Source organism: Euprymna scolopes, chromosome 19, assembly GCF_053919585.1.
Source record: "Euprymna scolopes isolate OS-2025 chromosome 19, ASM5391958v1, whole genome shotgun sequence".
NCBI lineage: Eukaryota > Metazoa > Mollusca > Cephalopoda > Sepiida > Sepiolidae > Euprymna > Euprymna scolopes.
In genome coordinates, this window is record NC_136500.1 from 91219613 (window position 1) to 91245736 (window position 26124).

The following is a 26124-nucleotide window of genomic DNA, read 5'->3' on the forward strand; positions in this document are numbered from 1 at the left end:
GAGAGAAAGGTCTCTCTACTTTGTTTTTTTAAGCTTTATTCACTACTCACATCTTTCTGGAATTGGGCAAAAAGAAGAAGCCCACATAATATGTAAAAAAATAAAACATCAAAAACAATGAGATCATTGAGAAAAGATGCTGTCAGTGTTTCTATTCTATTAGATTATTGAAGCTGCAAGGAGGAAGGAAGACACAGAAACATCAGCTGCGACATCACCACTACAGAAACGAACTGTTATTTCTGTTCATGAATTCAGAAGAGCACATGCTATTAAAGTACTTGTAAAAGGGCACAAAATGACATACATGCTTCCAACTGCCCGAGAAACAACATCCCCCTCCTTCACTGTTGAGGTTCCTAGATGTGTGAATGCCCTTGACTCTAATAAACTTAAACTGCTAGACTTTGGAATTCCCTGTTTCTTGCTTCCCTGGCTGAACTAACCAGCAGAAGTTTAAATGCAATGCGAACATCTTGTTTTTCAACTCTCCACAGTCCCCTCTTAAACATGATTCCAATAGGCTTTGTTTTGGATTAAAAATAAAAATCAAATATTTTTTTCTGCCATTGAAATGAGATTTTATCTTTTTATGACTGGATAAATGTCCAAAGAAATAAATTGGCTATTAAAAATGCATCACAAAAATGTAGTTTTACTGAACCTTTTTGGCAAAGAGAACACCCAAATTTAAAGAGATGAAAAGTTAATATTTGATAAAAAAAAAAAATAAATAAAAAATCTGTTTTTGTCCAGAATTCTCCCTATATTAAAAAACAAAAAGAAAAATCTGTACTTGCGACAAAAGGTAAATATCATATTAAAAAAAAATCACATAAATTGATCAAGTAGTTTTATTTTTATAAAGAAAATAATTTTTCAGCGATTAATGGGAATTCTTAGGTATTAGAATATAAATTTCACAAGTTTGAATTGTTGAGTTTTTTCCCTTTGTTTCTTGAATTGTCATTTTCAAAATGACGAGCAAGACAGTCACTCCTCAATTATTCATAAAATTTTATTTTCTTATTTAACAAGCCGAGCATGCGGTGTCCCCCTCCACAAGTGAATAAGTCTGGAAAGATAATTTCGAGAGAGTGACCAAGATATAGAAGAAGACTGCTATGAAGGTGAAACATACCTTGTGCGAAGCATGTTATGTTAAGAGACTGTTTGTTTTCCTTGGTGCACATTACCATGATATGCTGAATAACGAATTTGAGAATAAGTTATTGAGAAAAGTGTGAATAAACGAAAAGACAAACGATTTGGGGGCAATTTTACCCTTATAAATGCAACCAGAATTATCCCAGAAAATCCGTTCTGGCAAAAATTTACTTTCACCATGACTAATGTTTGTGCAAAATTCCAAAAAATCCAAAGTGTGGATTGAGAAAAGTGTGAACAGATGAACGGAAGTGAATTACTAGGTCCAATCCCTCAATTGTCGAGGGGCCAAAAATAAACTACTGGATCAATTTACGTAATTTTTGGAATGTGATATTTTTGTTTTATCATGTGTTTATATATATATATATATATATGTGTGTGTGTGTATATATATATCTTTCTCAATCATAATTTTTTCTTTATTTTTGCTTTATCTATATACATAAAAGGCAAATGCGGTGCACGCATTTTTGTATGTCCCAAAAAAAACTTTTTGCCGGGTTTCTCAGGGGTGGTTACTAAGTCTGACAACTGTTTATATTCCCCCTAGATCATAATATGTACGATTTGCGAACGCGTGTCATGTCTAGATTTATTTACGTCGATTTTTACAAAATTCTTGCTATTTCAGCCCCTCTTGTGTTCATTCAGTTTTTTCGTATAAAAGCAAAACTAATTTGAAGCTAAGGCATTGTTCCTGCCAATCATGCCAGGAATATCCAGAAAGCAATCAGTTTTTGATCAATGCGGGGGAAACCCCTTACATCAGTCAATTGCTATTCAATTTAGACAATCCTCTTTTTATGGGAAACAAACCAGCCAAAGTTGGGGAAACAAACCCCAAAAAGATTGCCTTGCAGTAAAAATTAACTGCGGTATTTCTATTCGACCTCATTAAAATCGCGCACCTGTCAATTCAATTCTGTTTTTAATACTTAAATAAATTCAAATGTGTTTCAGTTACTCTTCCTTGCTGGCTGAGCGAGTGACGTGTCAGGTTTTTTTCACACTTTATTTTCCATCCTCGCCTCAAGGCTTTGGGTTCGATCCTACCTACCAAAACTTTTTTAAGCCCCCCCCCCCCCGCCTCCCAACACACACACCCCTACAAACACCTGGGCAGCGATTTTTTAAAGTTTTAACATTGTTTTTTTTTATATAATATTTAAACAGGATTATTACTTCGCTTATGCTTTTGTTTTGATTCTCCCCCTCCCCCAACACACACATCACTAAACACCTGAGCAATGCCGAGTACCTCCACTAGTTTAATATAAAAGGAATTATACAAAAGAACAAAAAAACTTTAAATTGTTTTAATTTTTTAAATTTCTTTTTAAAAACTAAAAACAAACAAAAAGAAAAACAAAACATTTCAATATAAATGAAATAAATAAGAATTCAAATGAATGTATTTATCTGAGACTTAATATTCCATGTCTTTCATTTGGACAAAGAGTTTTAGAATTTTTGGAAGTGGCAAAAGTTCCAGACCATTTTCTAATTTCCCAGAATAGTAGAGTTGTACCTCCTCTCTCACTACTTTTCGACACTGTTGTTTCAAAGTTGGTACGACCGGATTCTTTGAGTATATGGAATGCTTTAAATATTCGTAGGATAATGATAGTTTATTTCTTCTATTCAATGGTTCAATGTTTGGAAAAGTGTACATGAAGTTCTGAATTGTCTCGAAGATTTTCCATGGCGTTAACAGACACAACTCGCACACCATTTTGACCAACTGTAAAAAGGAAAGAAACATAGAAATTATGTTAATTTTGTTTGAATTATTTCAAGTACACAGTATAAATATTTGCATATTCTATTAGAAGATTAGACATTTCAGGTCTAGGTAGTATTGCTTTATTGCAGGTCAATATTTTTTTAATTTTGAAATTGCTATGAAATGCAGAGAAGTGAAATTTGGTAGACTAGAAGAGCATAACAAGGTACCTTATTTCCCTGATTTTTGTGGAATTTGAACAAATATTTTGAAAATTATGCTAATTATATATTAAATTCTAATATATAATATCTTTATCTCTACTGGGCTAATCTTTATGAAATTTCACACAAAGATACTCTATGTACCTGGCAGTGTTATTAGATAGGTTTAATATTCAAACAACTTCAATAAGTATCGATAATTGGAATAATCTAATGAAAGAAGAAACAGGCGATTTTGACCAAAGTTAACTTACACAGCCTAATATCACAAGTGCATTTGAGAAGTTTTATTACCACACAAGCTGAAAAGCCCATCATATAAAATCAACAGTAGGTTCTTTGATATTACAGGGATATGTTCGAAATGAATGTTTCCGTTTAAAGAACAATTGCACTATGATACTTGATGTTTTCATTTTTAATTTAAATTCAAGCCATAATCACTGCGGAAGCAGTAAGGCCAGGGATATAAAATCAACAGCAGGTTCTTTGATATGACAGGGGCACATTTAAAATGAATGTTTCTGTTTAAAGCACATGTGAAGCATGATATTTGACTATTGCATTTTAAACTTTAATGCAAGCCATTATGTATAAAAAATAATTTATGGATTTATAGGCATACACACAATGAGATTTTCCCCGGTACTCTTGATGGGTATAGCTTTCATTGATTTTTGTACAGCTTTCTAACCAAAAGCTACATATAAATGTTTGTTTCATGTGTGTTTTTAGAAACCCAAAATTAAATTTCATTCGCATTCATCAATTTTTATATCAAATCTGATCAATCATTGTGTGATATGAGTGTTTATGTAAGATGATTATATCGCTGCGTTTGTCTGCTAGAGTGAGAATAATGTTAACATGGGGTGAATCCAATTTCTATAGTTTTGACTATATTGTGAGAAGAACTCCCATTCCTAAATAGGATGACTTACTTGTTTTGTTTTATGGCATATCAACCCTTTTGGGGTTATTTAAGGCCAAATCCAGTTGTTTTGGAAATAGTATTCATGTTGCATTCAGTTATTTCTTCAAGCTCTTTGTATTTTCAACCGCTAGTTTCTAGTGTTTGGTTTGGTTGTTTTATAGTGGATTTTATTGTTTTTTTTCCTGCCCTGCAGAACATGAATAAGTTTTGCAATGGGAGGGGGACAAAAGGTTACAGTATTAATATTTGGTACATTTCAAATTAGTCAACCAGTCAGGAAGCAGAGGAGATAGAATTGGGAAATGAGGAGACGGGGGGAAAGGTAGGTTGTTTTTGTTTTTGCAGAACATAATTAAGTTTTGCAAAAGGAAGTAGAAAAACAAAGAGCACCAATGTTAGGTGCATTTCATCTCAGGAAACCAATATCTTTAGACAGCCTGATCTGGTAGCACCAGCCTAAATAGTATGAGAGGGAGGTGATATACCAGATGTGCACTGATGGGGTGGAGTGGGGTTTGATGAGTGTTGCCCACCGTTTGTAGTTTCTGGTAAGGTTTCGATTTATGGTTTTTATAGCTTGTAGGCTTCATAAGTGGTGCAAAGGTGACTATGTCATCAGTTGTGTTTGCTGGAGTGATAATGATGTTTAGATTAACACTGGATAAAATAAAATCACTAAGGTAATTATGAAGACAAATAATGACTTTTGTCCAACTTCTAAGTTTAGTAAATAATCTTATGTGGCGTTAAGCATCAAAAGAATCGTTTGTTTCGTTTTTATAAAGTGTCTTATACAGGAAGCCAAACAGAAGAGACGTTGCGAACCTGTCTTTGTTTTATCGTTATTTTCATGGCAGGTGCTCGTCTGAGCTCCAATCTCTCGTCCCCCCTCGCCAATCTTTCAAGAGAAACACCCGTCTGGCTGAAACTACTGTCAATAATTTTCCCCACTCTTTATCTGTGCCTAAATCCAAACGCAGATTCCATGAGCAAAGCTTCTTTCTTAGAACTGCACACCAGTGAACTCTCTGCCGCTTGTCTGTTTCCCACCTGACTACAACTTGGACGTCTTCAAGTCCAACATAAACAAACTCCTGATAAACCGCCCCCTTAAGTAAGACACTATCAAAACCCCCAATACTAATGATTACTACAATACTATCTCATTGATTACTGTACACGCAATAACCCTTATCCCTGAATGGCCTTCGTGCCTTGATAAGTGGTGACCCCCATGTAAAAAAAAAAAAGGAGAAAAGATACATGTTCATAATTGTAAGTTCTTGTAGGTCTTAGATTAAGATATAACAGTGAAAACGAGGTGGATATGAGCAGATGAGAAAGATTTGTGATAGCATTTTGTCAATTTAGTCTTAGTGTTGCCACAACAAAAGTTCTGCCCAAATTTTAGATCCTTGTTGAGACCTTATTGTGCTACAAATGATTTTTTATTTTCTCACATTCTTAAGATTTCTCTATTCGATGAAATTGATATTTTATGACTATGGTTTTATATAAAATCCTTATTTAAAAAGCCATTCTTAAACTGGGGAAAGGGGAGGAGCATTTCAGATTAAAATAGCATGTTGAAAGCCATTTTTAGTCCCCCAGTTTATCGGAGAGGGACCTATGTTTTCAGTGATGTCCGTGCATCTGTGCCTGCATCCGTTAGTCTGTACGATTGCCAGATAACCGTCCATTAGTTTTTCCTGAAATTTTGCCACAAATTGTATTCCATTAAATAGACGTACATAGTAAAAAAAATTTTTTTTTGTGAAAATACCCATTGCATTCCCAGGGACTCAAAAGAGGTCAAAAATGCCCCAAAATGACATGTTTTACCCCATAACTTTTGATACATCCATTAGATTTTTCTGAAACTTGGCCAAAATGTGGAGCCCATTGTTCTTAATATAAATCCAGTATGGGTGACTTATGTTTTTGACTCCTAATGGGGGGTATGACACCAATGATTTTGACGATCGTTTTTATAACCACAAGTTATAATAACCAACCAATGAAAAGTTTCCAACTTTACTATAAAAATTGTTGAATTTTGGATTCAATCAGTTCGCCGTTGTCTACGTCATAAACCTGCATTTGATTCTTCGCTGCCATCTTTGTTACTGGCAATTACTTAACACTCAGGATCGGAACTGCATTTGATTCTTCGCCACCATCTTTGTTGAACATATTGTCTTAACACTTAAACTTCTGGTTCGCATCCATCTGAGACTTTTTTGGAGCTCTTTTTTTTTATATTACTCCAAAACTCGATATTTATGTCTATATAGTGATTTTCCATGGTGCTGAATTCAAATATATGTCTTAAGGCATGAAACGGCACCGTTTGTCCATTTTCACTGGGATTTGGTGTTCCCAGGCACTCAAAAGGGGTCACAAATGCCCCAAAATTGCAAAAAAAATGACACTTTTTACCCCATAACTTTTGCTCCATATATTAGATTTTTCTGAAACTTGGGAAAAATGTGAAGGCAACGTTGACCCTTCACACTTCTCACATTCATTATTTCTTCGCTATTTTTTGTGGTATCATCTCACATGCAGCACCAGAGGGGGACCACGCACTCACGCATGTGCGACTTGTTTTATTTAAAAGTTTTGGATTCAATGAATTTCACACTTTTATTGAACTTTGTCTTTTTCTGACAAGCTGTTTAGATAATCGCTTTAGCATCTCCTAACTGCTTAAATAACTTGTCGGAAGATGCTGATGCAAAGTTGCTGGAGATTGGGTTGTAAATTGGACAAGTACACTAAAATCATAGACACAAAACAACCAAATTTTTATATGTATCCAATCTTTATACGTTTATTTATTGCAGACTATTATCCTCATTTTCTAATCATTGTTTGATGCGGTGAAACAATAACGAAAAGATGAGGATAAAAGTCCACATTAAATAAATGGATAAATGATACAAATTTCTCATCTTAATAAGAATTCCAATTAATTAAATAATATACCATTTGGTACGGACTCGACAATGGAAGATCACATAACACATAAATGTGGTTTTATTATAAGACCAAAAAAATCCAACCTTGATCGCCCTTCGGTGCGGTGGATAGAGATGTTGAATCTCTACAGTTCCAGGTGAGCATTGTCTGAAGATAGCGATTTCAATCTTACCCAAAGCCGCCAGAGGTTTAATTGGCGAGACGACAACAACTATGAAGGCCAGAGGAATAGTTGACCGAAATGTCTCAGTGCAACAACAACGAGAAGATGAAGATAATCATCCGTAATAAATAAATAATACAAATTACTTATCTCAATAAGAATTCTAATTAATTAAATAATAGTATCCAATCATCTCTATAATCTTTTCACTCATAGACATAAAATATCAATTTCATCATTAAAAATGCAAATCAAATAGAGAAATCTTAATGTGAGTAAGAAAATGAAAAATCATTTATCGCAAAATAAGGTCTCAAAAATGATCTAAAATTTGAACGCGGCAACACTAAAACACTAAATTAAAAAAAATGCTATCACAAGAGCACAAATCTTTCTCATCTGCTCATATCCACCTCATTTTCACTATTATCATATCTTAATCTAACACCTACAAGAACCTCCAATTATGAACATGTACCTTCTCACTATTGCAAATGGCTGCCTGACATGCACCAGATAAGATAAAATAAAGCATATTAATTTCATGTCATTTCCAGTCTCACATCCTCTCCCATTTTTGGATAACCTTTGCTGTATATAAGGTTTTGTTTTCTTTTCAATAAAGCCTCTCTATATTAAATGATTAGGACGGTCTGAATTGACCTTAATAACTTAATAATAATATACATTATTTTAATGTGTTCTGTCCTTATTTTTACTAGTCTGTTGCCATGCTTATTCACTATTCAGTGTGTGTGTATATATATAATCATTTATTCATCTTTAATATTAAGATTGAGTTATTTAAAAATAAATCCAGTATCAATTTACTAAATTCCTGTCTTATTCTGAGACTTAATACATTGCTGTGTGAACCTCTTCTCTCACTCCTATTTTATATGGCATCTATCACTCTTGCTTCTGTAATTCTCTCTTTCTGTTTATTAACAGTTGGTCATAGATAAAAAAAAAAAATAGGGAAAAAATAAGATTATAATAGTCCATCTATTAAATAAAGGCCAGTTGTGTGTGTTCTTGATCAGCGTTTCCCTGAATGAATAGCTTCTAAAATTTGGAAAAAAAATTATTTATCCTTTGATTTTAAACTGGTGCATATTTTATTCTGGGTTGTGGGTGGGGTCATTTTTCAACTAATTTAATGTACTAAATGAAAGTAACTGATTTTTTATCAACGAGTTTCTTCCCTTATGCCGACTCATTTATCAAGGAATCTAGTATGTAAAGGAGTTATCTGTGTATATGTCTAGAGAGAGGAATGGGCTGGGCAAACGAGATGGAGGGGAAAATGGGGGAGGCAGAAAAAGAGAAAGATAGAGATATGGATACACAGAGATAGAAAGAAAATATGCCGGATAGCCTTGCTAGTTATAAATAAAAGGGGATATCACCACCAACAATATTATTTATTACTGGTGGAGAAAGAAAGAGAGAGGGATGTATAACAAATAGAAAGAGACCAATTTGGGATTTTGTCTTCATTTTTTCATATTTAACTCAATACTTTTTCCTGATTCAAGCAGTCTAACCAGAGTTCAATGGGTGACTCATCATGTCCAGTTTCGCCAAGTATAATACATACCATTTATTACTATTGAGAAAGAAATTAATAAGAGTATACAATTACAAAAAATGTGAGAAGCTACAAACCTTTCCGTCAGTTTTATGTAATAACAATGTAAAGATGGAACGTTTGCAGTTAGATCCATTAACACTGCTGCCATTACGAAGTAGAGTTTCAATGATATCAAGAGGAGGTTCTCTCGCTCGTACACAGACCATCAGAGGAGTGACCCCATTGTCGTCTGCAATGTCAACATCTGCACCATAACTGAAACAGATAAAAAATGATTGGAAATATTAATTGCAAGATTAAAAGGATAAAATTATGATAGTAAATGATATATAATTAGCTGAAATAACCTTAGTTAAATATGTAACTCAATTAATCAAAAGTTCAAACACAAATACAAAAAAAATTTCTTATTCCATGAAGTTTTAAAAAGTTTTTTTTTCTTCAGAGGAAATAACTAGCAAAATGAAAGTATAAAATTGCTAATTATTTCTTCTGATGAAAAAAGCCTTTTTTGTTTTAACTTTTCAACATTTTATTTTGTCACGCACACACACACACATATATATATATATAAAATGAATAAATGACAAAAGTCTATATTCCAAATTCTATGATGTTGACCATCTTACAAGTTATTCCTTTAATTCAGTTGACACTTACAATTCTTGACAGTATAACATTGAGCTTCTTAAATAAGGATTGGTATATATAAAAAGGAAATATTAGTGAATAAAGAATATTTCCACAGAAATGTGTGTGTGTGTGTATTACTAGAATAGGACACAAAAATTGTTTTGTTTATGGAGTTTTATCCGACTTGGGACGGATATTCTAGTGTATATATATATATATATATATATATATATATATATATATATATATATAAGCCACCTCAATAAAAGGAAAGCATTTTGATTGGGGAAAAATAATTGCATTGCCTTGGCAGTAACGCTGTAATTCTCTACTTTAGGTTGAACACTTTAGATCTAATTATCGGTATGAATTTGTATTAAAATCCTATTTACATGTCTCGGTCGCACTGCTGACCTGCTAGTTAAGGAGTTAATGATGTTGTGTTATAAGTCCCGGGGTTATAAGTTCAAACCTTTTGGTAGGTAGGCCTGTTTGAATCTATATTGATGAGTCTTTAAAAAAAAAAGAAAAAAAAAGCTTTTCTATAGATGGATAAATAACATTAAATCTATATATCTATAAAAATAAGAATGTGTGTGTGTGTATGTATGTGTGAGGACAACTCTCAACCTATATACTCAATTTTTGATCTGCAGACTTGAAATCAGTTGACATTTACAGTTGTTTTCAGGTTTTGATTTCGGTCTCAGCAGTAGTATTTTTTTTTCTTTTTTACTTACAAGTGAACTGTTTAGAAAAAAAACGATCCTCACATGTACATGTCTGTTTCCATTTTTTTTTTTTTTTTTTTTTTTTTTTACTTCATTTCTTAAAAGGAATTTAAGATTACGTTTAATACTGGGCAACTCTGAGTACCTCTACTAGTTAGTATATATAATTTTTTATATTATTTTACTACACATTTGAAGACATGTTTCGATCAGAGCTATAAATAGCCAGATCTCTTTAATTAGTAAGTTATTTTTGTTTTACAGTATATCAACCATTTGAGGGGATTTAATGCCACATCCAATAATTTTGAAAAAGATTTTAGACTTCAAGTATTTTATATCTTCAAATATTTATTCATGATGTTTGGTTTGATTGTTTTATGCCATATCAACCCTGTTTGGGTTATTTAATGTCCAGTAATTTGGAAAATGTTTAAAATTGTTTATATCCTCAAATATTTATTCATGGTGTTTGGTTTATTTGTTTTATAGAAGAAATTTGTTGTTTTTGGAGAACATGACTTTGTTCAGGAAGCCAGTATCTTCATACAGTCTGATTTTGTAGCACCATATGATCTAACATGTATTACCACTCCGGATCTAGTGAGCAATGGTAACAAAAGGGCAACTCTACATCCTCCACAGCCCCCCAATGGGGTCTGACCTCTGAATGTCTTTTAATGTCATACTCAGGAAAAAGATATTTTGGGGCAAAAAATCTTTCAGTACAGCTGCAGAGAATAGAATGAAACAATATTTCTTTCTGTAATTGGACAAGGAAAAATAGGAACACATTTTTTCACTAAAAAAATGAAAAAAAAAAACAAAACAAAAAACGGTCTTGATAGAGTTTTGAAATAGACGTATTATGGGTTTTCTTTGCTTTTTAATTTGAAAAAATATTTCTATTAAAACTGCTCAGTATTGTCAATTATCACGATTATAACATAACCAATGACAATATTTTATTAATTATTTATTTTCATGCAGTTTGACTCACTCTGCCGTGTTATAAAATTCAGTTCATTGTAAAATCAACTATTACTCAAATCTTTAACATGTAGAAAATTGAGGCACTTAAAAATAAGTTATTTAAGAACACACACGCTATCGTATTAATATATAGATTATACGAAAAGTGAGTTAATGGATTTGGTGAGTGTTTAATGAGATTCCAGGCATAATATTCTTTCTTTTTCAGTAGGGGGCGATGATAGTCTGACGTGTTTACTTCCGGTGATGACGTCATTATCATCTGTTAAAAAAGATGCATATAATATATTTATTATTTACTACATTGACATAAGATGCCATATTTCAAAACTCACATGGATGAACTACTGATTCAAAAATAAAAATCAGGTAAATAGATCAGTGCACACTAACTTGGCTTACTTGTAACATTCCAAAAATCACGTAAATATATCAAGTAATCCTTTTCGTCCTTAATGTCCTCATGGCAGTAATTGCAAAAACTCTTTAAGGAGGGGGGGGATTAAAGTCACTGGAATGCCGAGACTGCTAGTACACTCAGAAATTCATACAGTAATGGTTGCCTAATCTCTAACCGTGATAATGTTTTTATGTGTTAATTTCGAAAAGCTGCTAAAACAGTTTATGATTTAAACATTACTTTATTTCATGTATATTTTGAACAGTGGCGTAGGGAATATGAAATCAGTCCCAGAAATGGCTAAAACCATTTACGCATTAAACATTACTTTGTTTCATGTATATTTTTAACAGTGGGATGAGGATATGAAGTCAGTCCCGGAAATGGCTGCAACCATTTACATTTTAGATATTACTTTATTTCATGTATATTTTTAACAGTGGAGTGGCAGACATGAAGTCAGTCCCGGGATTGGATAAGATAAGCGCAAATATATACTAGCAGAATACCTAGTGTCACCAAGGATTGAATGAAATAGGTGGAAAACATAGCAAAATACCCAGCATCGCCCAGGATCAAATGAGATAGGTGGAAGATATGTGCAGAATATGCAGCATCACCCGGGATTGGATAAGATAGGTGGAATACTCAGAATTGATTGATGTGTTTGTAATGAAATAATCAGCCCAAGGAATATATCAAAGTTATTATTTTAGTAAGGTGGGGGGCAATAATGTGGGTTAAAATTATGAAAAATAATTGTCGAAATTAGTAACATATCCAAGAATTATGAAAAATGATGAAATGTGAGTTGATTGAAGGTGTGTTTGTTAGGAAATAATCAGCTCAGACAATACATCAAAGTTATTTTAGTAAGGGAGGCGATAATGTGGGTTAAAACTATAAATGATTGTCGAAATTAGTAACATATCCAAGAATTATGAAAAATTATGAAATGCAAGTTAATTGATTGGTGTGTTTGCAATGAAAATCAGCACAGACAATATATCAAAGCTCTTATTTTAGTAATGTAGGGGGGGGCGATTATCTGGATTTAAATTATGAAAAATGATGGTCGAAATTAGTAAAATATCCAAGAATTATGAAAAATTATGAAATGTGAGTTAATTGATTGGTGTATTTGTAATAAAATAATCAGCCCAGGCAATATATCAAAGTTATTATTTTAGTAAGGAGGGGGGCGATACAGTTTTAACAAAAGGGCTAGAATAATATGATGGTGTCTTTATTCGCCCACAGAATGCCTAGCAGCAATACATTACATATGAAAGATGCTGCTGTGGAATTTCCACAGGTCTCGCTAGTATTATAATAAATATGAAATCTGCATTAATCAAAATATCATATTTAAGTGTATTATACAACCGGACAATACCAGGCGGCCTGTTAGTTTGAAATAAAGTTCACCTTATAAATAAACACTGTCTTTATTTGAACTATATATTAATACGATAGTGTCTATGTTATTTTCTGTGTCACACTTACATCCGGGTCGTTTAATTGTTATGTACCTCCATTTATTGTCATAAATACTTTTACCAAGAATTCTTCATAAGTTTTGGTTTCGGTTTCGATTATAGCTGATGACACTTAAGTCATCTATGTTTTTTATAAATAATTTTATCAAGAATTCTTCATAAGCTTTGGTTTCGGTTATGGCTGAAGGAACTCCAGTTATATATACATATATTTTTTTTCTTAAGTTTTTATTTCGATTTCGATTCAAGCTAACACACCCAAGTCTTATGGATATACAGTGCCATGCAAAAGTATTGGATACATTACATTTTTCTTCATAATTTTAATTAGAGTTCAAGATTTTACCTAAAATTTGGTCAGTATATTCCTATTACTATTCTAAATTATATTTGGAATAGTAACTACAAAATTTATATTTAAGGAAAATTATTACAGAGTTTATATTTAAGGAATTAATTACAAAGTTTATATTTAAGGAAAAATATGAATTACCAAACACAAAAGTATTGGATACACTTTTAAAAAATTCTTTTTCTGAAATAAATTTAAATGACTTTTGCTTAATGTGTTGCAATAATGCAAACGGTTTATCACTGACCAATAAGAGAGCTTTCTCTTAAAATAATTTTATAAAATTCTTTCAGTTTGGGCTCACTCCTTCAAAGTCAACCAGTTCATTGATAAAAATGCCTAAAACTAAAGAGTTGTCAATAGGCATTCGTCCAAAAATCATTGATAAGCACAAAGAAGGAAAAGGGTATCGAATAATATCAAGGGAACTTAATCTACAACTTAGTACAGTTGGAAACGTTATTAGAAAGTTTAAAACCCCTGGTGAAGCTGTTGCAAATCTTCCAAGATGTGGTCGGGCAAAGAAATTAAAAAAAAAAAAAAAAAAAAAAAAAAAACTTTTCTTACTCATGGTGAAATTCAAACCGACCTCAGAGAAGCTGGGATTAATGTGAGCAAAGATACAATCAGTAGACTTCTAAATCGTGCAGGTTTTGTATCAAGGATAGTTCCGTTATTGAATCTCAGATCACATTTGAATTATGTTAAACCATATGGGAATTTTGGAACAAAGTAATCTGGTCAGATGAAACGAAAATCGAAATCTTTGAAAGAAACACAGCAACACATGTATGGCATAAAAATGGCACCACCTATAACAAAAAGAATACCATTCCTACGGTAAAGTTTGGTGGTGGTTCAATTATATGGGGGTGTTTTTCATCCAAAGGTACTGGTGAACTAGAAATTATCAATGGTAGAATGAATGGACGTATGTACAGGGAGATTTTGGAGAAAAATCTCCAGAAATCTGCTGATTTGTTGGAACATAATAGCAATTTTGTGTTTCAGCAGGACAATGATTCCAAGCATACTGCCAAACTAACCAAAGAATGGCTTAGAAATAAAGGAATTTGGCCCAGTCAGTCTCCAGACCTCAACCCAATTGAAAATTTGTGGAAATATTGAAGATCAATGTTCACAAGAGGAATCCACAAAATATTCAACAACTAGAACAGTTCTGCAAAGAAGAATGGGGCAAAATACCTGCATATCTTTGCAAAAACATGTGTGCAACTAAAGAAAGCGATTAGAAGCTGTTGAACGCAATAAAGGCTATGCAACCAAATATTAAATCAATGTATCCAATACTTTTGCGTTAGTTGATTTATATTTTTCCTTTAATATAAACTTTCTAAACTTTAATTTTGTAATTACTACCCCAAATATTATTTAGAATAGTAATAGGAATATACTAACCAAATTTTAGGTAAAATCTTGAACCCTAATTAAAGTTATGAAGAAAAATGTAATGTATCCAATACTTTTGTGTGGTACTGAATATATTTTTGAAATCGCAACTTTATAATATATAAAAATCGATAGAACATTAACTATAATAATATATTTGAAACCTGCAAGAATTGAAATATCATATTTAAGCCTACTTTACGACCGGGCTTTGCTGAGCATTCATGCTAGCTTAGATAAATACTTTTGCAGTTTTAACAAAAGAGCTACAATAATATCAGAGCGTCTCCATTTACACTGAACATCTACAGAATGCCAACATCAATGTATTACATATGAATGACTCCCCTGTGGAATTTCCACAGGTCCTGCTAGTTTAAATGAATATAATATTTGAATAATCTTGTAGAGAAATATTGTATTATTTTAATTTTTAAAAGTTTATCAATTTGGACACATCTATTCCCCTGTTTGTAATTTGTTTAATATAGAGAATCTACATGTCACTTGGAAGCTGGTCAGTCTACTACTATGTGTATATATATATATATATATATATATATATATATATGTCAGGTCATGTCATATGCTACTGGTACCATATAACCCAGTACTACCTGCCTTATGGTTGGGTCACCAGCGACTAAACTGGTTCCCCCCACCAGACTTGTTTGGTGAGGAGGGCGGCTAATCTCCCTGAAGGATTAAAAACAAGACCTTCTAAAGGGCGAATGAACTCTTTTTCTGGGTCAACGGCCAACTAGCACCGTGTATATTTGTGTGTGTATATGTGTATTGGGGTGGAGAGGGCTCCCGTCGTGGTGAAGGTAACCTTTCTAGGAGAAGCAAATCTCTGATTTCAAAAACCATAAAGCGGAAGACCAGTACCCGCATTAAGCTGGTCTGCAGTTTAATTTATTGCTGGCTATCTTGCTCTTGCTTGTTGTTGGATATCAACATTTTGAACCGAGAGAGAGACTTAGCTGTCGTACAAAGCTAAGACTCTGTAACATCATCTTTGTATAGATACTCCCTCAGGTATTTGGGCTCATGGATTTAAAATGTCTGAGGGAGTGGCACTCGTCTGACAAGATGTTGCAATCATATATATATATATATATTTCTTATTATTGTTTCCTATATATAAGTGGAAAATGAAGTCAGAAAAACTATATATTGGTAAATATGGAATGGTTCATTTATTTAATAAGGGTATACAAACATTTAGTAGGGGGATAGAGGGGACTCTTTATACCAATGCTTCTCATCAGAAGAGTAAAGATGCTAGGTAATATAATGGATATGCGATGTCTACCCTGGGATTCATCAGGAATGAAATAAATCAATAAAATTATTGATGTTGTTAGAGGGAATTATATCGAATTCTAAGATAAATGAGGAGCATATTATATAAAGTGTACTGTAAAAAGGTGTATAGGGTTTCTATAAGTCTTAAATAATGTAGGTAGTTTGTTTTAAGGCTCAAGGGGAGGTATAGGAATGGATGAGTGGTAGTTCTATTTTATCCGTATGTAAGATGTATATTCCATATACATATATACACACACACACACACACACACACAGAACAATCATGTTGACAAACCAGTTCCTGTCAGATCACCAAAGTTAAACAATGTTGAGTCTGGTCATAACTAAAATGGGTGACCAATTTAGGAATTCCAGGCGCTGTATGTAGGAGGGCGTAGAAACCTCCCTGGAAGAGGAGCAAATACCTTACGTCCTCTTCTTTCCTAATGGGGATATACATGCGACAGGGGAACCACTTGTGAATTTCATAATCCCATGGAACTTTCTCCTTGAGAGGAAGCCGGTTAAACCCAAATAGTGTAAGTGCTGTTTCTCACACACACGCACACACACATATATATAAAAAAAAGTGAAATGATTTCAGATTACAGATTTTACATTACTGTAAAGTTAAAGACCATATAAATATTAGTATCGCTATTTATAAGACAATCCCAACCAGCTAAAAAAGGACAATATATGAAATAGAGCAATAATAAAAGTAAAAATTTGGAATTAGATTCTGTAAATTTAAAACTTGCAAATTTATTATTTAACAAGGATACAATAAAAAATCTTTAAATCTTTGTATTCCTTGTCAATTATAAATTTGTTGTAAATTTTTAATTTACAAAATCTAATTCCAAATTTTTACTTATATACATAGAAATTTATTTTTAGTTAAAACTAGCTTAGCTTCCCAGCGTTGCCCGGGTGTTTGAAGGTGTGTGTTGAGCAAAGAAAAGTGGTAGTAGGCAGGCAGGCTCGAACCTGTGACGCAACGGCGGAAAAGAAAGTAAAAGAAAATCTGACGTCTTACCCCTACTCCATGGCACGACCAAAAGTTCGAAACATTGAAATTAGTAAAGTCATTCCAACTGATACGATGACTTGCAAAAATGGTAACGCAAAAAAAAAAAAAAAAAAAAAAAAAAAGACCCTGCCGAAAACTAATTTTTCGATATTTGTCGTCCAAAGGGGCGAGCTTCAAACCGATACTGATCACGTAAAAATCAGTTGCCTCTGTCGAAAGTTTTAGGCAGACATACAAACATACATACATACATTTAAACAGATAGGTGGGATTTATATTATAGACTAGTGGGGGGTACCCGGCGTTGCTCAGGTGTTTGGAGGGGTGTTGTTGGGGGGAGGGGGGTACATCAAAACATGGCCGGGTGTTTGGAGGTGTAAAAGAAAAAAAGTTTTAGTAGAAAGGTAGGCTTGAACCCCGAAGCCTTGACGCGAAGGTGGAAACAAAAGGGGGGGAAAAAGCCAGACACCTAACCATCTCGACCACAAGGGGAGAGGAATTGATAAGCTTGTTAAGTTAAGGTTTATAAAGTGAAATGAAATTGACAGGTGCAAGGAAGTTAAGCCACGTGATGTTTAACCTTGAAACATGACGTAAGCAGGCTGTTCAGCAGTTAAGATTTTGTGCGGGACAGCTTTTACTGAACTTTGGGGAACGAAAAGCAGCTCCCCCGTTTATTAGGGGAGTATCTCGAAATGAAAGCAACTGTCTGATATGACAAGCTGACATGGACCAAACATTTACATCGCTTTCTGGAGACCACCGGCCATAGGCCAGGGAGGTGTCTATTCGAATTGCTTTTTTTATACCAAAAAGTAAAAGCAACACGCGGCGATCCAAAAATGTGGAATATTTAGCTTTTCAAAGTCGGGCAAATTAAATAGACAGGCGACCTCTGTTGTTAACTCGTAGATATTATCATTTAAACGTAATATAAAAAGTTTTAAGAAGGAGTGAGCCGACCGAGAAGGCAGACGAAAAAAGCCTTTTGCAGACATACAGAAAAATACACACAAACATGCACATTTTCGCTTTTATATCTATAGAAGAAGATGAGATTAATGATTAAAATAAAGGCTATTCACAGAAGACGGCATGAATAATGATGGATAGCATTACAGTGTTTTTCTATTTATTCTTGTGTTCAGACAAACTATCTATAATAGCAATTTACAAACTCGTCAGTCCTTTAAGAACCATGCAAAGGTGACCTCAGTTATTTTTATTTCGAAAATAGTAGGACCAAACAACTAAATAAAAGATTTGTTATATTTTATGTAAAATGTGAATACATTACAAGAGAAAAGCAAAAAGAATATATCTTTAACAAAGAAAACTTATCAAAATAGCGAGAACTCAACACTTAAGAGGAGCAATTAAAGCAGCAAAATTCCACTCCTTTACTCTTGAAAGTCCCTAGATGCTGGAAAGTCTATTACTCTAATAGTTACATCCCTCGGACTGCTAGACTTTGAAATTCCCTCCCCTGTTTCCTGCTTCTCTGAATGTACTAACCCTCAGAAGTTTAAATGTAATGTGAACTGACATCTCTCTGTTCAACTTCCCATAGTCGCCTGTTAGACATGATCCCAAATAGTAGCCCCTTTACGTTCCAAATGACAACATGCCTTGTTTGAGTTGAAAAAGAATTACTGTATATTTTGGCGTATAAGACGACCATTAAAGTTAAAAAATCATCTTTAAAAACCAATATTTCACAAGTGAAGCATGCATGCCCCTCCCCCATGAGTACACAGTAAATGAGGCATAAAAAAATGATTAAGTTCAGCATTTGTTCCCACCTGCCATTTAGCCCAAAAAGTCCCCAGGCCTTAACATATTTAAATTTGAATTCAGCACCATGCAAAACTGCTAAATAGACATACACAGAAAATTTTGGACAAATATGGTAAAAAGGGTCCCAAAAGTTATTGCAAAGTATAGACAAACAAAATTATATAGAAATCAGTTAGTTACTTTTCAGAAAGTTTTATAAAAATCCAAGGCATCAATTTTTTTTTAATAAGCACAAAAGTGTCAATTTTAGGCATTTTAACCAGAAAGGCACCCCTAGGGAGGCAACCGAAATTTCCCTGGAAAATCTGTTCTGTTACTTTTTTACTCATATCATGTTTAATGTTTGTGCAAAATTTTTTAAAATTCCAAGCGTAGTTATTGAGAAAAGTGCGGACAGACGAAAGGACAAAAGTGAATTTACAGATCCACCTTCCTTTTGTTGAGGGACCAATAAGATACTGGGTGTTGCAATCTCTAGCCTAGGCTAAACAAACATATGCCGAAATATACGGTAAAAAAAAAACAAAAAAAAAAAAACTTTTACTTACTCGAGTAACAATTCCACCATAGTTAATCTTTTGACATTGCAGGCAGTCCAAAGAGCCGTTCTCCGGACAGAATCAATTGCATCTACCCGAGCCCCACCATCCAGCATCTTTCTCACCCCATTAACATAGTTCATCCGAGCTGCCGTCACCAGAAGGGGTTCATGTCTTTTTATCGCAAAGTAATGAATAGCTGAATCAAGGTCTAAAATATGGCTGAATTGCTTGTGAAAGCTCATCATTATATCAAATATGGAAAACTGTCGACTATAAAGCGATACAGCCAATACCTGCATCGCTTTATCTCGTCTCTGAGGATCGGAAGAGAATCTCTCACTGTACAAAATCTCCCGCAACATTTCGCTATCGCCACATGATGCAGCCTGAACCAACTCATAGACAGAGATCCTTGATGTCTTATTGTCAAGTTGCTCCTGCTGATGATAGTGATGGTGATGATAACGTGTAGTTGCCAACGTAGAACTCTTGTCATAAGCATGTTGCTGTTGTTGTGTCGGTGTACGCGTGGACAACAGTTGTCTTTTTCGTGGACAGTTTCTTGAGTAGAGTCTTGCTCTCGGATAGATATGAGAGCACCAAGAACATTTTTGCGGTTGTGGAGTGGTGGTAGTCATACAGCAAGCCATTAGATTTGCTATAGCTGGTTAGAAAGAAGAAAAACTTTATTACATAAATGTTAAACATGTGTTGCTCTTATTAAGTAGACTACAAAGAAGATCCAGCATTAGCAGATATTAAAGAAATATAACACATAACACCTTTTTTATTCTTATTTCTTTTCAGTCTAATATTCTTATTTCTTAACTTTTTATAATACTAGCAGTTCAGCCCGGCTTTGCTTGGGCCCTATGTACTTTTCATAACTTTATGTGCATAGGTATATATTCAAAAGTGTGCATATGTACGGTAATGTCTTTCTATATAATAGGCTTTCTTAACAACAATAGAGAAAAGTTGGTAGAGACCGCAGAGGTCAAATTTTTTTTTAAATTTGACCCCCTTAACATTTGTTTTGGGCTCAAATAAATTCAAATGTTTTACTCATGTTCAGGTAACCTACATCTAAAATTTCAAGTGGTCAGACCCAAAATTGGCGGTGGAGGTTAGTAGAGTCTGCAAAGGTCAATTCTGTCAACTTGGACCTCTTGGAAGCCAAATTTTCGCCCAAAACTGATTAAAAAGCTTGCTGCATGTCTGATTACCCTTTATGTAAAATTTCAAATGTTTAGACCCAAAATTGGCTTAATAGTTTGCTAGAGACTGCAAAGGTCAAATCTTGAACTTTGACCCCTTGGAAGCCAAATTTTCAGCAAATAAAAACGATTAAAAAGCTTGCCCTATGTCTGAATACACTTTATGTAAAATTTCAAATGTTTAGACCAAAAATTGGCTGACTAATTTGGTAGAGACTGCAGAGGTCAAATTTTTTTAACTTTGACCCCAATTTTGACTCCTTAGCATTTATTGTTTTAAGCTCAACTCAAATTATAAAGTTAGATCCATGTCCAAGTAACCTATATCTAAAATTTCAAGTTTTTAGACTCAAAATTGGCGGAGGAGTTTGGTAGGGTTCTTAAAGGTCAAATTGTTGAACGTTGACCCCTTACCAGCCAAATTTCTGGCCGAAAACCCGATTAAAAAGACTTTCCCAAATCTTAATACTCCTTATGTAAAATCTCAAGTCCGTAGACTGAAAATTAAATAAGTAGTTTGGTAGGGAATTGTACACATAGACATGCACACACAATTTCACTTTTATAGGTATATTTTTTAAGTGAGGTCAAGCAATGTATTTATTGTTATTGGTCGTAGGGTAATTAGTGATATTTATTGAAATAATTTTAGGTAAATTTATAGTCTTTAACCACCTCTAGGCACACCCGGCATTTCCCAGGAATAAATAAAGATCTCTGAACACCTTATTTCTATTTCTTTTCTTAATCACTTTGATAAAGTTTTTGTTAATAAAATAAATGAAATATTAGTCAAACGTTTTCGAGTTGAATTTATATTCTATATTTTGCAAATATCCCTTTATATTTGTTTTTCTATGCACACATGTACATATTATACTAAACCTGAGCTAATCAACGTATGTCTCTAAGGTTTTTATCTATATACCTATAAAGTTGAGTTTTTTCCTAGCTCTGACATTGATATTAAAAGTCTACTTTTTCTATTAAAAAATTATTAAAACGAACTTCTTAATATACTCAGTTTTGGATAGGTGAGCGACTTCATGAAGGTTAACTAATTTGCATATTTCTTTGAAAAACGAGCTCTCATTAATTTATTATTTTTGATGGTTTCTTATTAGACGATTTATTTCATCTAACTATTAAGCTTAATTCTTTTTATGCCTAGTTTCTACATAGTGCATAATTGTGTAGAATTTAGAATGAAAACGTTCTAACACATGGACATTTATATATGTACATAAAAGTGACCTTGTGCAAGAAACGTCTCTACCAAACTCCTCTTTGAATATTTGGTCTACAGACTTAAAAGTTGATATATAGGGTATTTGAACCATTGTTTTTAGCTTGTAAAAATAGCTGCTAAGTAGTAAAAATAAAAAAAATAAAAAAAACAGTTAACCATGGCAGCACTAACTTCTGAGCATGTGTACATGTACATTTTTAGCTTGAAGGCGCTTAATTTTTAGCTTTTTTATCCATCTGGCGATAGCTCAAACAGTAACAACAAAAGCTGAACTGCTAAATAACGACTAAGGCTAAATATTTTGGTTTCGATCCTAACTGATGAAACTGAAGTCGTCATTTGTAAAACTTGAAATCATTTCTATATATTTTAAGTACAACATTATAAATAATATAGAGAATTTGTGATAAAATTTTACGACGTGCCTCAGTGTATTATAAACACCTCAACCTCCGCCATGTTAAGAACGGCTTTTGGAATAAACACCCCCCCCCCAACCCATAAAGCCGTTTATAAGATGGGGGGGTTGGGGGGTTATTCTGAAAGCTGTTCTTAACATGGGGTGGTTGGGGGTGGTTATACTACACTGGGGCAGGCCTTAAAATTTACCGAATTTGCTCTATAATAATAAATATGAAATCTGCATAATTTAAAATATATTTAAGCGTATTGTACAACTGGACAATGCCGGGCAGCCTGCTAATATATATTTTTATGGCACAATATGCTAAAATATTATTTCGTTTTAAGATTGAGTTAGGTTTGAAAATAATCCACTTCCATTGTTCTAGTTCATCATAATTAATTCACCAAGTGACCTATATATTATTAAGTATTCAGCATTGAAAATAGCAAAGAAAAATACAAACATCACAAAGAACGTGACAGGAAGTCACATTAACATTTCCATAAAAAAAGCATTTTGTATGAACTATCATAAATAAAAAAAAAACAAACACAAACAAATGAAAAATACTGGAGGTACATAAAACTTTACATATTGAAGTTTTTCAAAATGAAAGGGGCAGTAAAAACTTAATCCAAATTTTATTAAGGCCTCAAAAAGTAAATATTATTAATTAAAAGTTAAAAACAATAAGACAGACTTTTCAGTTTATTCCAAAGTAAAAGCGTTTTTTTATCAGTCGAATAAAACCAGTGAGTATTTAGATTATGAATGAAGTTCTTGTTTTCATAAGCAACATCGTGGAACTTTAACTCAAGGAAGAAAACAGCAATGACACTGGTTTAAGGGATGCTAATAGCAAAGGGAGATAACCACAATCGGTTCAAACCATAAATGTCTATGTGATTGCAGGCGATTTTTCACCAGATACAAAAACTTAAGCTATACTGTAATAGGTGCCAGCAGTCTCTTCAAAATAGACAGTTCATCAGGTTAACAACATTAGTTGAAACCCCTGGGACAATATCACCCCTTGCTAGATGGATTATTACAAGCAAGGCCCTAGGTGAGGTTTATTGATCCTTAATTACTTGTGGCAGAGTCTACCCATGCAAGTAATCAAATGTTTTATTAAATTCTCGCGATTAATATATCAGAAAATGGCAATAAAACATTTTTCTTGCAGTTCAAAAGAAAAAATTTCGCTCTGAACAATGAATCCTCCAAGAAAAAGTCTATTGAAACTGTTTGATATTGAGCCTTCCAAATCAGACCAGAAACATGACGTTCGGGTAGAAAAATAAAAATAAAATCACCGAGCCAATTTCTACGGCTATGTACTTAGAAAACAGGGGCTATTAAACCTGGCATAGTTATGAGACAAGAAGAAACAACCTTAGAAGTTAGTGACCCCAACGATGTTGGGTTAAAAAGAACTGAGAGGGGAAAAAATAGCAAAATACCAAAGTCTTATGTATAAAATGGAAAAAAAACCAACTGGAATCTGAAGATCTCCATCGTTCCAGTAATTATAAGAGCAACCGGACTGATGACAAAGAATTAAAAAAAAACTATGTGGCAAATATACTCTGTGAACCAAGTGCAACAGGTATTCAAAAACCTGCACTTCAAGGCATTGTTAGAATCTTAAAGATCTCTCGGTTGGAATGTATGAGATAGCAGGTGAATGTCTGACATCCAATAGGATTCCCATCTCCAGCTAGAACAAAATAAAATAAATAAAAAAAGATACATTTGCTATGAAGGATTTCATAACCTCTCATCACTTTTAAAACTCAAACCTTTGCATTCATAAATATACCTTTCCATTCATTTTGTTGCTTGTAATCTATCAACACAGCATAATGACGTTGACTCACCGGTTTTTATTAGATCAACAAAGTTAAGCAACGTTGAATCTGGTCGGTCATTTGAGAATACTAGGCACTGTATATAAGAGAACATCGATACCTCTCTGCAAGAACCTCAAAAACCTAACATTGTCATCTCCCTTGATCGAGATATACATGCAACTGGGTAATGCTTGTGAATTTAATATTCCCTTGACACTTCCTCCTATGGAGGAAGCCTATTCTACTTATCTAGGGTGAATGCAGTGTCTGCCTGTCTTTCTTTCAGCCTCCAGTTTACATTTATTTGTTATACATTTTATATATATTTTTTTAAATAAAATTAAAATTTATTTGTAATAATTTTACATTCTTGTTTATGATAAGTGCTTGACCATATTGTAGCTTCTTCATGAGAACAAGATGCCAGTTTTAGTGTCTATACATATGTAATGGGGGGGGGTTCAGTGCTTTAAAAATGCAGTTTTCATAAATAGCCTGGAAATTCCCTGCCATTATTGCACAAGTGAGAGCGCCTCAGACAAGACAAGGAACCAATATTTCTAATCTTGTAGCAACTGCTTAGCAATGAAATGTTATTTGAAAATAAAGCCTCACAGAAAAAAAATAAAATCTCTCATGGAAATGCAAAGATATACCTAAAAAAAAAAAATAAATAAAAAATAAAAAATACAAGATTCTGAAGAAAATATTTATAAAGAAATTTTGATTCTGTACTTACCATTACATTGGGTTGCATTTAATCAGTTCAATGATTCTGAAAAAAAACGAAAAACTTCATAATTATGATTTCTTAGGTTTTTAGTACAAGGTAACCTTTTCCTTCCAAGAAGAAAAAAAACACCTACAGAATAGTTAATAAAATTCACAATTCGCAATCATTGGATTGCGAATTGTGAATTTTATTAACTATTTATTATTTATTGCATCATCTTGGGAGAAACAACATTACCACACATAGTTGGTAGAAATAAACTTCAGTCTATGTCTGACTCGTCCACCAAGTTCTCGTCACAAATGGCCAACAGTTTTTGTTTTATAAATTATATGCTCTAAATGTGCACGTCTGCATTTCTAGCACGTCTGGTGTGGGGGTGGGATTTTGCAGCCTGTCGGGTCTGTTGAGGGTGTTCACGTCGTGGGGGCACAAGTGCTTGCAGTTCGTCAGAGCATTCACCATTATAATACTTGTAGAACAGGCAGAGGGATGCAACGTTTCGTCAATGGGACAGAGGCTGAAGCTTAGATGCCAGTTCAGGACCTATCAGATTAGCGACTCTTTTGAACCTTGTCAAGGAGCGAGAGACTAGTAGCCAATGCACCAGCCCAAATATGACAGTAATAATCCATACATGGGCGAATGGTTGCCTTATAAAGGTACAGGATACTTTCGGGTGTTAGTAGTTTTCTAGCACGGTAGAGAGAGCCCACCTTCCTTGCAGCGGCCCTGGCAATGCCCTCGATGTAATTGCTCCAACTCATGTTTCCTATGAACGTTAGGCCAAGGAGCTTGAAAGACGTACTCTCAGATAAAGAGTTGTTGGCCATTGGTATAGGTGGTAGAAAAGGTTTCTTGTAATTATTGAATGAAACTAGTTTACTCTTGGCGGCATTGAACGTGACCATCCATTTTTGTCCCCATTCCACTACAGATTGGAAGTCATCTTCCAGTGTTTCTGCCATTTCTTTAGATATGTGTTCATTTGTTTTCCTGTCGTGTCTGTTATAGAGTGTGGTGTCATCAGCATATATACCCATATCAGAGGAAATTTTGTCGGGGAGGTCATTTATGAATATCAGGAACAGTAGAGGTCCAAGGATAGACCCCCAGGGCACTCCCGCATTTATATCATATTGTTTAGATGTACGACCGTCGAGGACAACCTGGATT

The 26124-nt window shown here is 33.7% G+C and overlaps 1 protein-coding gene across 2 annotated transcripts in view; it reads right to left on the reverse strand.

The window, feature by feature from the left end:
* Nucleotides 1-2471: 2471 nt before the first annotated feature.
* The window catches only part of LOC145239834 (uncharacterized), a 61438-nt gene continuing 37785 nt past the window's right edge, over nt 2472-26124 (reverse strand). For both annotated transcript variants that reach the window (XM_080103381.1, XM_080103380.1), the window contains exons 2-5: nt 24955-24990; nt 19497-20154; nt 8865-9045; nt 2472-2911 (exon numbers count right to left, since the gene is read on the reverse strand). In XM_080103381.1, coding sequence (XP_079959507.1) covers nt 2597-2911; nt 8865-9045; nt 19497-20140 — 1140 coding nt within the window. In that variant the 5' untranslated portion in view covers nt 20141-20154; nt 24955-24990 and the 3' untranslated portion in view covers nt 2472-2596. The remainder of the gene's footprint in view (nt 2912-8864; nt 9046-19496; nt 20155-24954; nt 24991-26124) is intronic.